This window comes from Oryx dammah, unplaced genomic scaffold (assembly GCF_014754425.2).
Source record: "Oryx dammah isolate SB20612 unplaced genomic scaffold, SCBI_Odam_1.1 HiC_scaffold_23, whole genome shotgun sequence".
Classification (NCBI taxonomy): Eukaryota; Metazoa; Chordata; class Mammalia; order Artiodactyla; family Bovidae; genus Oryx; species Oryx dammah.
In genome coordinates, this window is record NW_024070207.1 from 72,604,738 (window position 1) to 72,622,620 (window position 17,883).

The 17,883-nt window shown below is 36.9% G+C and overlaps 1 protein-coding gene across 1 annotated transcript in view; it reads left to right on the plus strand.

The window, feature by feature from the left end:
• TEX11 (testis expressed 11) overlaps positions 1 to 17,883 on the plus strand; it is a 239,607-nt gene that overhangs the window by 84,448 nt on the left and 137,276 nt on the right. The window contains exons 9-11 of the mRNA XM_040265735.1: positions 954 to 1,039; positions 11,319 to 11,373; positions 15,231 to 15,326. Of these exons, the coding sequence (XP_040121669.1) occupies positions 954 to 1,039; positions 11,319 to 11,373; positions 15,231 to 15,326 (237 nt within the window). The remainder of the gene's footprint in view (positions 1 to 953; positions 1,040 to 11,318; positions 11,374 to 15,230; positions 15,327 to 17,883) is intronic.

Genomic DNA, 17,883 nt, shown 5'->3' on the forward strand with positions numbered 1-17,883 from the left:
AGTAGTTGTGGCATGTGGACTCAGTAGATGTGGCTCCTGGGCTCTAGAGTTATGGCGCATGGGCTTAGTTGCTCCAAGGCACGTGAGCCTTCCTGAATCAAGAATCAAACCTGTGTCTCTCACATTGGCAGGCAGATTCTTCACCAATGAGCCACTTGGGAAGCCCCAAATTAATTATTTCTAAATAAGTCCTATGGCTAGATAGTGCTTTAAACTTTAGAATTATTTTTAATTGTCTTAATTTTGAAAGATATTCATTTTTCCCCCTTCAATAGTGATTTTGTTTTCTTTGCATATACTCTTTTCTACTGCTTTTTAACAAATCTGGCAACCTACAGAGGCCTATTCTTTTGCTGGGCAATGATTGGTTTCCCCATTTTCTGTTACAAAGAACCATTCAAGTTCAATTAGTAACTATTACTTTTCCATATGTAACTCATGTCACACCCTGAATACTTTTAGTTCCTCTTTATATAAATTGAGAGGTTTTGTTTAGGATGAGTGAAGGTGAAAGTCGCTCAGTTGTGTCCAACTCTTTGTGACCCCATGGACTATACAGTCCATGGAATTCTCCAGGCCAGAATACTGGAGTGGGTAGCCTTTCCCTTCTCCAGGGGATCTTCCCAACCCAGGGATTGAACCTAGGTCTCCCACGTTGCAGGTAGATTCTTTACCAGCTGATCCACAAAGGAAGCCCTAGAGTACTGGAGTGGTAGTCTATCCCTTCTCCAGGGGATCTTCCCAACCCACGAATTGAACCAGGGTCTCCTGCATTGCAGGCAGATTCTCTACCAACTGAGCTATCAGGGAAGCCCAAGGATGAGTGGGTTATTGGTTATTTTGATGTACAGAACACTTATTATGTCTTAAAGACTCTGAAATGCCATAAATTTTTTAATGTTAAAAGAATCATGAATCTGACATATCTTGTTCGTTTGTTTTTTATATTGCAGGCTTGTTATCTTCATACTGTCTGTTACAACTTTGGAATACAAATCTACAAGGAGAATAAATATGAAGAAAGCTGTTTCTGGCTTAGGTAATATAAAAAAAATAATGAATGTAAATTCAGGATTATTATCATAGAGTTCAGTTAATACTTACCATGGGGTACTTGGAAGTTTAAATATTTTCTGATTTCAAAAGCCAACATGCTAAATGTATTTACTCTTTTAACATGTATTGTTTATTCTTGTATGTTTCCAGTTGATAGAAAAGTATATTCTATTCTTAATACTAACATAAAGAGCATCTTCTGTGTCCATTCCTCCTTTGTATTAACAACAAGAATATGGAAAACTTTATTTTTTGCTTTGGTATATATTGGTGTCTGCTACCCAAGAGTATAATGGCAGGTGGGTAAATAGGAAGATCTGCTAAAATTATTATTCTTAAATAAATTTTGGTATTTTAATAATAGTCAGGTAAATATGTATTAAGCACTTACTATATGTACTACTGTGTTGAATCTGGAAATATCAAAGGAATAGTGAAAAAATATAACACTCATATGCAAGAATCCTGTGTTTCACTGAATACCTATGCCCAGTACAGGTTCTGACACATGGTAGATACTCAGTAATTGCTGGTTAAATGAATTTCTGTGAAAAATATATTTTTCTGTAGATGTTACATAAAGTGCTTTGAATATCAGGGGATTATGGAGTAAAATATATTAAATTAATTCACTAAATGTTTCCCTTCTCTGAGTATGGGGTTAATTAAAGTTATTTGGAGATAGCCTCTTGATTAGTGAAAATTACATTTGCCATTAATGAAATAAACAGAAATATCATTAAGATTATAGTCCTCACAGGCATATATATTTCTAATAAAATATTTATGCAAATAACTTGTTTGTATAAAAGACTTTTGGGCCCACAGATTGATTAAACTCTATAAAGAACTATGTCTGACAGAACAGGCTTATGCAGTTATAAGAGAGATACTTGTCTCAACTTAGACTACTTCACACACAACTGGGATATACCTACAGTTTTTATTATAAATCACATTTTATAAATTGAATTATTAAAAGTATACCAAAGGAACTAGTTTAATGTAGATTTACCACAGGTTTCCTTTATTTATTTACTTGTTTGGTTAAATTAATTTATTTAATTGGAGACTAATTATTTTACAATATTGTAGTGGTTTTTGCCATACATTCACATGAATCAGCCATGGGTGTACATGTGTCCTTTATCCTGAACCCACCTCCCTCCCCATCCCATCCCTCAGGGTTGTCCCAGTGCACCAGCCCTGAGCACCCTGTCTCATGCATCAAACCTGGACTGGCGATCTGTTTCTCATATGGTAATATACATGTTTCAATGCTATTCTCTTAAATCATTCCACCCTCACCTTCTTCCACAGAGTCCAAAAGTCTGTTCTTTACATGTGTCTCTTTTGCTGTCTCATATATGGGGTCATTGTTACCATCTTTCTGAATTCCATATATATGCATTAATGTACTGTATTAGTGTTTTTCTTTCTGCCTTACTTCACTCTGTATAATAGGCTCCAGTTTCATCCACCTCATTAGAACTGATTTAAATGCATTCTTTTTAATGGCTGAGTAATACTCCATTGGGTATATATACCACAGGTTTCTTATCCATTCATCTGCTGATGGACATCTAGGTTGCTTCCATGTCCTGGCTCTTGTAAACAGTGCTTGATGAACATTGGGATATACGTGTCTCTTTCAATTCTGGTTTCCTCAGTGTGTATGCCCAGCAGTGGGAATGCTGGGTCATAATGGCAGTTCTATTTCCAGTTTTTTAAGGAATCTCCACACCACAGGTTTCCTTTAAATGAGCAGTCTTTTTATAAAGTGAATGAAGAGTAAGTTCTACTCCAAGATTTGGCAGTTTTTGAAGGAGGAGCACTCAGAAAGATGGCATCAACATGTCAAAGATTAGTATGCCAAGGAAACAGGAATAGGAAGGACAAAATAAGAAAAAAGGATGTTATGGTGCCATGGATGGCTTCTGGAAGATTAACACTATTGAGGTGAGCCTGTAGTTTATGCCAGGAATAAATATGAACATGAATATTCTCTAGGAAGTGGTTTATAAGAGTAGACTTAGGCTGAAGTGGCATAACATGTAGGCTATTGTCATATATGCCATGGATTGTTGACCTCTTATCTGTCATCATATTTTTAAGAAAACCTTATAGAAGGAAAATATGATGGTGATAGAACATGACTGATATTTCTGTCATAAGCTAACTGTATCAGATTTTTACTCTATGTTTCAGTTCAGTTCAGTCACTCAGTTGTGTCTGACTCTTTGTGACCCCATAGACCCTGGCAGCATGCCAGGCTTCCCTGTCCATCACCAACTCCCGGAGCTTACTCAAACTCATGTCCATCTAGTCGGTGATGCCGTCCAACCATCTCATCCTCTGTCATGTCCTTCTCCTCCCGCCTTCAGTCTTTCCCAGCGTCAGGTCAGCTCTTTGCCTCAGGTCGCCAAAGTATTGGAGTTTCAGCTTTAGCATCAATCCTTCCAATGAATATTCAGAACTGATTTCCTTTAGGATAGACTGGTTGGATCTCCGTGCAGTCCAAGGGACTCTCAAGAGTCTTCCAGCACCACAGTTCAAAAGCATCAATTCTTCAGTGTATGTTTAGTGGATGTATTATTAGACCTAGAGAATTCCATAGTCCATGGGGTCACAAAGACTCAGACATGACTGAACGACTTACACACACACACACACAATTATTAGGAACATTATTTGACCCACAGTCATATTTTCATCAAAAACTATATAATAACAGATTTATAGAGCACCACTATCTGTTGACTCTTTTGTATTCTAGTCACTAGAATGAGATTGAGGAAAACAGGAAGGGCTTGAATTCTTGGCCTAGTTATTATATATTATTTTAATCTTCCAGTTTTTTCCCCACATCTTTTGGGGATATAAAAATAACAGGTATTATCAGATGCCTTGAAAAAGATTGTATTTTAATGAGTTTAAAAACAGGCAAAAATAGTTATCAACATTGTTATACCTATTTTTAGATACCAACTTTTTGATCAAGATGATGCATATATAGTAGAGTGTTTAGTAACATGCTTTGGAAATAACTCAATAAATGGCAGTAGCTGTTGCTATTACTAGGTGATGTGTTTGCTATTTATTGTATATGGGCACTAATATGGCCACTTCACTAGTTTATTCCAAAATTTATCAAAATGAAATAAAATGCAGATTACATCTTGACTCCCCAGGTAAAAATATTATAGAGACAAACACTCACATCTTTTATCATATACTGCCAGTCTTTGGGTCAGTTTTTCTTTGGACTTTAATTATCTGTATGTTGGGACCACTTGGTTGGGAGCAGTCGGTGATACAAGCAGGAATAAACAGCAGCTGCTAATTAAGCACCCTTCTCTGTGAATTTTGTACTAGAAGGAGGGCATGGAAAGTGAGCGTACATTCTATAGGCTTAACGTTTTTGCAAATAGTGAATATCTGAAGCTAGAAGTTATGTACAATTTGAAAGTACCTCTTCAGTCTAAAAGGAAAACCCCTCATCTTTACACAAATGACAAGAGATCAAAATTGTTATAGTGTATTAGAATTCTGTTGAAGTAGAAGCCCAGGACATATAAACGGTGGTAGCGGGTATTGTTTATAAAGCCCTTTTCTTTCCCTCAATTCTTGTTAACAGATCTCAGTTTAGGATCTTGTCAGTTTTTGTCTCCCCCAAGCCTTTTCTTTTGCTAAAAAACTTCATAAATAGCAGCTGCTTTCCTTGAATTCTTTCACACTTTTGGGATTATATCCCCTGATTAGAGATGCCACAGATTAAAATAGGCTGCTGTAATTATGAATGAAATTAAGACTCCTTAAGCTAGAAGCAGAAGATATTACGAAGAGGTGACAAGAATACACAGAAGAAGTGTACAAAAAAGATCTTCACGACCCAGATAATCACGATGGTGTGATCACTCACCTAGAACCAGACATCCTGGAATGTGAAGTCAAGTGGGCCTTAGAAACCATCACTATGAACAAAGCTAGTGGAGGTGATGGAATTCCAGTTGAGCTATTTCAAATCCTGAAAGATGATGCTGTGAAAGTGCTGCACTCAATATGCCAGCATATTTGGAAAACTCAGCAGTGGCCACAGGACTGGAAAAGGTCTGTTTTCATTCCAATCCCTAAGAAAGGCAATGCCAAAGAATGCTCAAACTACCGCACAATTGCACTCATCTCATGCGCTAGTAAAGTAATGCTCAAAATTCTCCAAGCCAGGCTTCAGCAATACGTGAACCGTGAACTTCCTGATGTTCAAGCTGGTTTTAGAAAAGGCAGAGGAACCAGAGATCAAATTGCCAACATCCGCTGGGTCATGGAAAAAGGAAGAGAGTTCCAGGAAAACATCTATTTATGCTTTATTGACTATGCCAAAGCTTTTGACTGTGTGAATCACAATAAACTGTGGAAAACTCTTAAAGAGATGGGAATACCCGACCACCTCACCTGCTTCTTGAGAAACCTGTATGCAGGTCAGGAAGCAACAGTTAGAACTGGACATGGAACAACAGACTGGTTCCAAATAGGAAAAGGAGTACATCAAGGCTGTATATTGTCACCCTGCTTATTTAGCTTATATGCAGAGTACATCATAAGAAACGCTGGGCTGGAAGAAGCACAAGCTGGAGTGAAGATTGCCGGGAGAAATACCAATAATCTCAGATATGCAGCTGATACCACCCTTATGGCAGAAAGTGAAGAGGAACTAAAAAACCTCTTGATGAAAGTGAAAGAGGAGAGTGAAAAAGTTGGCTTAAAGCTCAACATCCAGAAAACTAAGATCATGGCATCTGGTCCCATCACTTCATGGAAAGTAGATGGGGAAACAGTGGAAACAGTGGCAGACTTTATTTTTCTGGGCTCCAAAATCACTGCAGATGGTGACTGCAGCCATGAAAATAAAAGACACTTACTCCTCGGAAGGAAAGTTATGACCAACCTAGATAGCATATTCAAAAGCAGAGATATTACTTTGCCAACAAAGGTCCATCTAGTCAAGGCTATGGTTTTTCAGTGGTCATGTATGGATGTGAGAATTGGACTGTGAAGAAAGCTGAGCGCTGAAGAATTGATGCTTTTGAACTGTGGTGTTGGAGAAGACTCTTGAGAGTCCCTTGGACTGCAAGGAGATCCAACCAGTCCATTCTAAAGGAGATCAGTCCTGGGTGTTCATTGGAAGGACTGATGCTGAGGCTGAAACTCCAATACTTTGGCCACCTCATGTGAAGAGTTGACTCATTGGAAAAGACCCTGATGCTGGGAGGGATTGGGGGCCGCAGGAGAAGGGGACGACAGAGGATGAGATGGCTGAACGGTATCACCAACTCAATGGACATGAGTTTGGGTGAACTCTGGGAGTTGGTGATGGACAGGGAGGCCTGGCATGCTGCGATTCATGGGGTCGTATGAGTTCTGTGATGGTTTTTTGAGAAAGAGACTTTCATTTGACTTAAAAAAATTTTTTTTTTGCCTGTGCAGCAAGTTTTTGGATCTTAGTTCCCTGACCAGGGATCAAACCCACACCCCCTGCACTGGAAGCCTGGAGTCTAAACCATTGAACTTCCAGTGAAGTCCTTCTATGATCATTTTAAAATATAGTTATTATGTTTACAATAAGGACAGTGTTAATGAGATATTTTTCAATATTGAGCTTTTACTGTGGTTGTATAGGAATATATAATGCCAAGGTCTTCTGATAAGAAGTAAGGGAAACAACAAAGGAAATATGCATAAATGTACTTGTGTGCGGTAATATTAATGGTTCAGTATATGAGCCCAAGGGAAGTCTGTATCAGTTTTAATGCTGTTTAATATTCGTTGCTTTAATTTTGCTTCTGTGCTCAGCCTGAGACCTTGAGAATTTGACACCATTATCTGTAATTAGGCAGTGTGATCTAGGGAAAGATCATGGAACTAACATTAGAAAATCTATTACTAATGAAATTTGTGACCTTGGATCACTTATGTAACTACTATGTGCTTTGATTTACTCATCTGAAATATCAGCATTATTTGTGTAGATGACTTGCAATGAAGATAGCACAAATAATACAACAGTACTTTGAAAAGTTAAGAGTATGTAATAATAGACTATGATTACATTATTAACTATAGAAATGATCATATAGAAGACATGTTTTGATGGAAAATAGAAATATATTAGCGCCATCTTGTGGAAATATAACAAATTATATAGTAGCAATTTTAATAAGATAATTTATTACACATAACACTTTATAGCTGTGAGAACTCTTACAGATCATCTAGTTCAGTAATTAAAAAGCTATATCCTGTGGTGTCCTTGGGGTCTACCAGAAGAGCTAGATATATAATATAGGGTTCTTATTTGTAGTTTTTTAATTAGTCATCCCTGCCATGGCCCCCATTTTTTGTGATGAAGAGTCAGCTGTTAATCTGACTTTTTACATTTATCATTCCCTTTTACATGATGAAACATTTTTCTCTTAATGTCAGTATTTTCTCTTTGAATAATTTGACCATAATGTGTCTTGAGTATGGATTTCTTTGTGTTATCCTACGTGGAGCCTATTAAGCTTCTTAATGTGTGAAAAGCAGTGAAAGTGAAAGTCAGTCATGTCCGACTGTTTGTGACCCCATGGACTATACAATCCATGGAATTCTCCAGGCCAAAATACTGGAGTGGGTAGCCTTTCTCTTCTCCAGGGGATCTTCCTAACTCAGGGATCAAACCCAGGTCTCCCACTTTGCAGGCAGATTCTTTACCAACTGAGCCACAAGGGAAGCCCAAGAATACTGGAGTGGGTAGCCTATCCCTTCTCCAGCAGATCTTCCCGACCCATGGATTGAGCGGGGGTCTTCTGCACTGCAGGCAGATTCTTTACCGAGTAGATTATTTTTTTTTTCATCAAATTTGGGACATTTTCAGCCATTGTTTCTTTGAATATGTTTCCTATCCCTTTCTCTTGCCTCCCTCCTTTTGGTACTCTGATTGTGCTTATGTTGGTGTGCTTAATGATGTCCCACATTTCTCTGAGGCATTCTTCTTTTTATCTCATCTGTGTTTTATTGTTTAGATTTGTATAATCACTATCAATCTATCTGCACGTTTGTTTATTATCTTTTTGCCTGCTCAGATCTACTTTTAGCCTCTTCTAGTGAATTTTTCATTTCAATTATTGTACTTTTCAGCTTGAGAATTTCTACTTTTTAAAATTATTTTGATCATTTAATCAATATATTCTTATTCTCCATTTGATGAATCACTGTTACTATACCTTCCTTTAATTATTTAAACATGGTTTCCTAAAGTTTTTTGAACATATTTCCAATAGCTTCTTTGAAATATTTTTCTAGTAAGTGTAATATTTAAGACTTCTCAAAGGCAGTTTCTATTGCTTTCTCCTATTCCTCTCTATGAGTCATTGTTTTATTGTATGTCATATAATATTTTGTTGAAAACTGGATTCATGTCAATGTATGGCAAAACCAATACAGAATTGTAAGGTAAAATAAAAAATAAATTAAAAATAAATAATAAATAAAAAAGAAAACTAGACATTTTGGATAATATATTGTGGCAAGTTTGGATACCTGTCTCCCTGTTTTCTGATAGTTACTGTTCTTTTATTGTTTATTTGGTCATCTATTTGTTAGTTCACCTGACTGGACTAATTCTGTTAGATCTGTTTTTCTTACAGTATATGACCTCTAATGTCCCTGCTGAGAGTTTTTTCTCCTGTTTTTGTCTTTTCATGGCTCTCTGGGGTTCACCCCTGCATCTGGAAACATAAACCCCATGTTGGTCAAAGGTTTTAAGCCTACTTAGCCAGTTTGATTTTGACCCTTTCCTTTTGATTATGTGTTTGGCTTAAAGACTGTCTTCACAGTTCAGTGAATTCATTATTTTGCCCTGTATTCAGCCAGGGGCTAGTAGCCAATATGTTCTCTCTCTGGTCATGCCTGAGTGAGTAGTCTTGGGCATGTGCACAATCTCTAACACTACCCACTACCCCTTACCCCTGAGAAATGAATGTGATTTCATTTTTTTAAGACAGAAGTTTTTTCGGACAGTTTTAAGTTTATAGCAACATTGAGAGGAAGGTACAGAGATTTCCCACATACCCCCTTCCCCACCACATGCATGAGTGAGTGAAGTCGCTCAGTTGTGTCCGACTCTTTGCGACCCCATGGACTGTAGCCTACCAGGCTCCTCCCTCCATGGGATTCTCCAGGCAAGAGTACTGGAGTGGGTTGCCATTTCCTTCTCCAGGGGATCTTCCTGACCCAGGGATCGAACCCCGGTCTCCCGCATTCCAGGCAGACACTTTAACCTCTGAGCCACTGGGGAAGCCCCCACCACATGCATAGCCCCCTCCTTAATCAAGCATGGCTAAGATCTCCATTGTCTTTGACTATACCCTTAGGCAGGAGTCTCCCTCTCCTTGCTTGGTTTTCAAGTCATTTCCCTTAGGAAGAAATGCTGAGCTCTTCCTCTTTATTGCCTACTTCTTCCCTTGGGCAGAAACTGTGCCACAGTGCTGCAGTTGGTGGCAGGAGTGTAGTAGCTCTTCCTGCAGTAGACGTTGTGGAGATGGCAGCCCCTAATCTTATTAGTATGTCTTCCATTCCTGGAGCCTCTGCCCCAAGAGCCAGCCTGGGTGAAGGTGATTATCTGTTAACACCTGGGGTAGAGCCCTTAGCCTAAGAGTGAGAACTGAGTTGGGGAAAGGAAGACCCAGTCCTTTCATTGTGCCTGCCCATGATAGTACTTCTGCATCACAGATCTGGGGTAGATAAGAGAGGCTAGCAGCCTGAGTCTAGGACTTGGAGGAAGAGGGAATTCCCACTTATTTTTTGTTTTAAATTGGAGTATAATTGACTTTCAACATTATATCAGTTTCAGGTTTACAACATAGTGACTTGGTATTTTTGTACCTTACAAAATGATCACCACAAGTTTAGTTGCCTGTATTCCCTATACTGTACATTATGTCTCCCTGACTTATTTATTTTAAAACCGGAAGCTTGTGCCTCTTGATTTCTGTCACTTAGTTCACTCATCTCCCCACCCCACTGCCTAATTCTTTTCTTGACAGCACTCATCTGGAGCCATCACATGGAGGTAGTGTGGATAGGAGCAGGTCATAGCTCAAATGCCAGAGACTCTCACTGTTTTTACTGAAATTCTGTTGGTTTTTGCTTAATAAATGTTTTTCGATTGCTGTATGCCCTTAGGACACTTTCCAGAGACCTTAAATGGTTGTTTTAATGATTTATCCAGGCAGATGGTTGTTTCACTGGGGAGAGAGGGTCCAAGAACTTCTTAATACCACGGTTGCAGATGTTCTGTTTTCATTGATTATTTTAAAAACTGGAAGTAGAAGGTTTAATGTACCAACGGAGACCTCTATGAAACAGGGCTTTCAATGAGGCTATTATAATATAGGCCAGCTTTATACCTTCATTAGCAAGCTGTAAACTCAGTTTGGTAGCTCTGGGTCTTTCAGAGATTTTTAAAAGAAATTCTTCAAAGCAATAGCTTCAATTCAGTACAGTTCACCAAAATTTTATTGACTTCCTTCCTTGGAATACCAATTTTATGGTGAGTGATCTTTGTTTTGCTTTTAGGTGTTTTGAAAACCTGAGGCTCATATTCATACATTATTTGTGGTTATCAGAATGTGCCATAGATATTATAGTATGGTAATTAAAGCAGATAACTGAAAGTCAAATTTCTTTTCTCCCCAACCCCTTGTTCTCATTTTCAGTATTAATCTAGGAAATATTAGAAATCACTTAACTGCTAAACTGGTTCATTCAGCTGCAAAATGGAACTAATATTGTGCATCACAAGGGTGTTGTGAAACATAATAAATATTGCTGAAACATTTGTTTTCATGAAACTCTCGTATTTGTTTTATTATAAAAATATATTTCTTACACTTTAAAATGTGCTCATAAAGGGCTTGTACACACATGTAAAACAGTTTTATATAGTATATATAGCCAAATGGAGAAGAGCAATACTGTAATATGGTGTTGATTTATTGAATATATATCCTGAGGAAATTATGGTTTTCTAAAGTTAGAAAATATTGCTTTATATAGTTGATTTTTATGTATTAATTGGCTAATAATCTATTGTAGTACAAAATAGAAAAATTGCAATTAAGTATAATTATCACATGTGTTCTTAGTAATATGTAATTTTGAAAAAAAGTATAATTTGAAATAAATGTGTATATATATGTGCTTTTTTCCTTTTTAAATTACAGCCAAAGCTATGATATTGGGAAGATGGATAGGAATTCTGTTGAGCCAGAAATGATGGTAAGGATCATGTTAAATATTGCAGAAATAGGTTGAAGAAATACAGTTTATGTTATTTTAATAAATTTATAATATTCCATCTCTCTATTTCTGAGTGTTCATTGGGCACATCACTTAATATCTCAGTGTGTTAGTTTTTATAAAGTTGATAAACTTGTAGAATCTACCATCCAGGTAGATTCTTATACTCATGAGTTAATACATGTAAAGCGCTTAGGACAATGTTTTGGCTATATACATTTTAGCTTTTATTTACATGCTCAAAAATTTTAGGTTTCCTGTAACCACTCAGATAGTACATGCCTGGTATGGAAGTTTAATTTTACTATTTAATCAAATAAAATGTGATTATGTAATAAATCTTATATAAAGCTAATTTAATAAATGCCATAACAAAATGGAATTTTTTTGAATATCCATCTCTGCTTCTTACCATTATTATAATGTATCAATCAAAATGGAACTTAATACTTATATACAGCTAGCATTGTGGTAGATAGGGAATAAAAGAGAAGCATAAAACAGTGCCTCTATCCTTAAGAAGCTTATGTTTAAAAGATGAAACTAATATAAGTGAATACAATGGAATATTATTCAGCCATGAAAAGGAAAGAATCTCTGACACATGCTACAACATAGGTGAACCTTGAGGACATTATCCTAAGTGAAGTAAGCCATTCACAAGAAGACATACTGTATGATTCCATTTCAATGAGGAATCTTGGTTTGTCAAATTCATAGAGACAGAAAATAGAATGGTAGTTGGAGAGGTTTGGAGAGAGGAGAATGTGTTGAACTATTGTTTAATGAGTATAGAGTTTCAATTTTGTAAGGTTAAAAGAGTTCTGGAGATGTATGATGGTGGTGGTTGTACAGCAGTGTGAATATACTTAATATTACTGAACCATGCACTTAAAAATGGTTAAAATGATCAATTTTTTGTTATATGTATTTTGCCACAATTAAAAATAATAAGATTATATTATGATAGTGTCATATATTAGATAGTCTCACATATAGCAATGAGAATAGATTACAATAGTTGTAACTATGTGGATTTCCTCACATATAATGTTGAACAGAGCAAAATACAACGTAGTATATACTGTATATTTACATAAATATGAATGCCAAAAGCAGGTAGACCTAATACATGGTGTTAAAAGTCAGATAATTGGTTACCCTTGTTTTGAATAGTGTCTGAAAAGAGGTATGAGATGAGACTAATGTTCTGTTTCTTGATTTCTGTGTTGTTAATATATGTTTGTTCATTTTGAGAAAATTCTGAGTTGTACCATTGAGATTTTTGAACTTTTTCTGTATGGATTTTTTACTTCAGTTAAAATGTCAAGAGAAAATTTAAAAAAAAGTACAAGTGAAACAACTTGAGAAAAATAAGTGACAGACTGTGTGGTACTAAGCTGAAGTATGCAGAAGGGTATACAGAATAGGGGAATATTAGTGTTGACTAGAATATTTAAAGAAGTCTTCTGATGACTTCCCTGGTGGCTCAGTGGTAAAGAATCTACCTGCCAGTGCAGGAGAAATAGGTTCTATCCCTAGTCCAGGAAGATCCCACATGCTATGGAGCAACTAAGCCTGTGCACCACAACTATTGAGCCTGTGCTCTAGAGCCCGGGAACTGCAACTACTGAGCCCTTGAGCCACAGCTACTGAAACCCTTGCACCCTAAAGCTTGTGCTTCACAGCAAGAGAAGCCACCACAATGAGAAGCCTGCACACCACAACTAGAAAGTAGCCACTGCTTGCTGCAATCAAAGAAAAGCCTGTGCAGCACTGAAGACCCAGCATAACCAATGAACAAAAGAATAAATAAAAGGAAATCTTCTGGTAGGAGATAGACCTGAAAAGCAGATGGAGTTTGTATAGTTAAAAGGGAGGGAAAATGGAATTCGAGGTAAAGGATCTAGTTGAGAAGACATCTGAAGGAGGAAATGAAGATGGAAGATAGGAATTAAGTGGGAATTGATACCTAATATTCATGTTGTAAGGTATGGAGAAGTAAGATTATGAAATAGTTTTTCTTTCATGCTAGCAATACTTTATTGGGGTATAACTTACATATATATATATGTATGATAAAGGTATGACCAACCTAGACAGCATATTGAAAAGCAGAGACATTACTTCGTCAACAAAGGTCCATCTAGTCAAGGCTGTGGCTTTTCCAGTGGTCATGTATGGATGTGAGAGTTGGACTATAAAGAAAACTGAGCGACGAAGAATTGATGTTTTTGAACTGTGATGTTGGAGAAGACTCTTGAGAGTCCTGTGGACTGCAAGGAGATCCAACCAGTCTATCCTAAAGGAGATCAGTCCTGGTTATTCATTGGAAGGACTGACGTGGAAGCTGAAACTCCAGTACTTTGGCCACCTGATGCAAAGAGCTGACTCATTTGAGAAGACCCTGATGCTGGGAAAGATTGAGGGCAGGAGGAGAAGGGGACGACAGAGGATGAGATGGCTGGATGGCATCACCGACTAGATGGACATGGGTTTGGGTGAACTCTGGGAGTTGGTGATGGACAGGGAGGCCTGGCATGCCGCAATTCATGGGGTCGCAAAGAGTCTGACATGACTGAGCGACTGAACTGAACTGTACAAATGTTAAAGAGTATACAGCATGATGAATTTCAGTTTATCTATATAGTCTTGTAGGTACCACACAGATCAAGATACAGACATTTCCATCACCCTCAAAAGTTACCTTGGCCCCTTTCCAGTTAACAGCTATTCCTACCCTCCTGATAAAACCAGTATTCTGATTTTTATTGCTATAGATTATTTTTGGCTTTTCTTGAACAGTATGTACTCTTTTATTTCTGGCTTCTTTTGCTTAACATAATAGTTTTGAGATTCATCCATTTTGTGTTATCTTTCTGATTATTTGACCCTTTTACTATTATAGAATACCTGCAGTCTTTTTCAGAGATGCCATAATTACTCCATCAAAGTCCTCTGGAGGAGTTTATAAGTTGAAAGTTGTTCCATGGTAATAATAATGATATTAAGTACATTATATCCATCTTAGTTCTTAAATTAAAAAACTCAAAGATGTGACACCCTAAATGTCCTTTCTCAAAGATTCACAGAGCCATAATGTACTTAACATTTTTTTTTTAAGTTAGAAGACCACCTTTGCCTGGCCCTACTTTCCTCACTATACCTAAAGGTAGAATATTCATGGAAATAGGGCTCCTTCTTTCAAAATGTGAATCTGTAGTTAAACAAGTTTGTGCTGACTAGAATTACTCTCCTTATCAATGTAGACCTGGCTGGAGAAACTGACTTAATTAAGAAATACTTTATTAATTTTAAAACTTGGCTGAGTTGGGAGAAATCTTCTCTATAGGAAAGAGTACCTGTTCCTACTGAAATAATGGTCCAGTTGGTTAATCTCAACTAGGCTATAACGACTTTGAGAGAAGAATTATGGCTTTCTAATTATTGCTTTTGATGGATGCCTAATATAATGCTACCAAAACAGTAGGTGATAAGATGATTACACTAAATATTGCTGGGCTTTGATTTCCTTATTTTTAAAGTGGGAATGATAAAGTACTTTAGCACTAGAAAACTGTTAAGAAAATAATTATATTAACAGAATTATATTAACTTTAAATAAACTATTACTATAAAATTCTCAGATGGTGTTTGGTGTGGGTAATGTAATGATGAGATATAGCCCAAGAGTATGTTATTGCTTAAGGAAAAGATATTTCATAATTATGACTGAGGTTTGAGTAATGCCTGTCACTGTGTAAGTCATAGTCAGCTGTTGTATTGCAATTTAACCCTCAATTATGTGTGTGTGTGTTTTCTATTTTCAATTACAGGCTAAAGTCCTGCGGTTACTAGCCACTGCTTATTTGGATTGGGACAGCAGCAAATATTATGATAAGGCCCTCAACATTATAAACCTAGCAAACAAGGTATAAGAAGTTTTTACTTTGAATATTATCTTAATGCAATTTTGAAAGCATTGATTCACATTTTGAAATCCAGTTTAGACATTTGCTCCAGTATTCCTTTTTTAAAAAATAACATATTGTGACAGTTTCTTCTGCAGTGCAGAAAGGAAGAATAAAATATACTTCTATGACAACAGATATTTTTCAAAAATTTCTCTTTTGTACAGAGCAGAAAGTGTTGTCTACTGTGAGTAAATTTTAGGGTAAAAAAGAAATGATGATAAAATAGATAATGAGATTTAGTTTAAAAAACAACATCAGTGTTTCACATTAGCTCATACTCATACATACAAACACACACACACACAGATACACACACACACATACACGTGTACATACTTTATACTCCTGAACAAGGAACACTGATAGACTGATGACTGTTTAAAAAGAGATTCAGTTAGGATCAACGTATTTTATTCTGTAAGGCAATTAAATATACTAATATATTTTTAAAGGTTTTTTTTTTTTTTTTCAACAAGATGGGATGCATGAAAGGGATAGTTTAATCAGGGTATTAAATTGGGAGACCATTTATTTGAACTATATTTTCTTGAAATTTATGCCACATGGATGGGGTTATAAATGCTGAAAAGCTTCTTTTATATTAAATTTTAAATTAAAAAATATTAATATACATGAACATTTTCAAAAGTTGCATCCTGTTTTGTTTTGCATTTGCTGACATGCAAGTCTGAATAAAAAATAGAATCCAAGACAATTGAGGTGGTTGCGTACTGGCTACATGGCTCCTTTTCAGTATGTGTTTTTGTTCACTAGATGTAGAAGTTGCAATTTTTATAACGATAATTGTTCATCTGCCTTAGTCCTGACATATCACATTTAATAGGCTAATTATTGATCATAGATATCAATAAACTGGGTGTAATAGGATTTCGGTGGCAGTATACATGTAAAAGAGTTTTATTTGTAAACAATTTGAAAGCTAGAGAAAGACTGAAAGAATAATAGTGTGAAAAATACTTGCCTATATACTTTACCCAGCATCACCTGTTATTAACATTTTGTGCATTCTGTTTCTCTATATTGTTCAGTTCAGTTTAGTCACTTGGTTGAGTCTGACTGTTTGCAACCCCATGGACTGCAGCACACTAGGCTTCCCTGTCCATCACCAACTCTTGGAGCTTGTTCAAACTCATGTCCATTGAGTTGGTGATGCCATCCAAGCATCTCATCTTCTGTTGTCCCCATCTCCTCTTGCCGTCAGTCTCTCTCAGCATCAGGGTCTTTTCAAATGAGTCAGTTTTTCACATCAGGTGGCCAGAGTATTGGAGTTTCAGCTTCAGCATCAGTCCTTCCAATGAATATTCAGGACTGATTTCCTTTAGGATGGACTGGTTGGATCTCCTTGCAGTCCAAGGGACTCTCAAGAATCTTCTCCAACACCACGGTTCAAAAGCATCAATTCTTTGGCACTCAGCTTTCTTTATGGTCCACCTCTCACATCCATACATGACTAATGGAAAAACCATCGCTTTGAGTAGATGGACTTTTGTTGGCAAAGTAATGTCTCTGATTTTAATATGCTGTCTAGGTTGATCATAGCTTTTCTTCCAAGGAGCATACGTCTTTTAATTTTGTGGCTGCAGTCACCATCTGCAGTTATTCTGGAGCCCAAGAAAATGAAGTCTGTCACTGTTTCCATTATTTTCCCTCTATTGCCATGAAGTAATGGGACAGGATGCCACAGTCTTCATTTCTTGAATGTTGAGTTTTAAGCCAACTTTTTCACTCTCTTCTTTCACTTTCATCAAGAGGCTCTTTATTTCTTCTTCACTTTATGCCATAAGGGTGGTGTCATCTGCATATCTGAAATTATGGATATGTCTCCCACAATCTTGATTCCAGCTTGGGCTTAATCCAGCGCAGCCTTTCTCATGATGTAATCTGCATATAAGTTAAACAGGGTGATAGTATACAATCTTGATGTACTTCTTTCCCAATTTGGAACCAGTCTGTTGTTCCATGTCCAGTTCTAACTGTTTCTTCTTGAGCTGCATGCACATTTTTCACGAGGTAAGTAAGGTGGTATGGTATTCCCATCTCTTTCAGAATTTTCCACAGTTTGTCATGATCCACACAGTCAAAGGCTTTGGTGTAGTCAACAAAGCAGAAATAGATATTTTTCTGGAATTCTCTTGCTTTTTGATGATCCAACAGATGTTGGCAATTTGATCTCTGGTTCCTCTGCCTTTCCTAAAACCCACTTCAACATCTGGAAGTTCTTGGTTCATGTACTATTGAAGCCTGGCTTGGAGAATTTTGAGCATTACTTTGCTAGCGTGTGAGATGAGTGCAGTTGTGCGGTAGTTGGAGCATTCTTTGGCATTGCCTTTCTTTGAGTTTAGAATGAAACCTGACCTTTTACAGTCCTGTGTCCACTGTTGAGTTTTCCAAATTTGCTGGCATGTTGGGTGCTGCAGTTTATACAGCATCATCTCTTAGGAATTGAAGTGGCTTAACTGGAATTCCATCACCTCCTCTAGCTTTGTTCATAGTG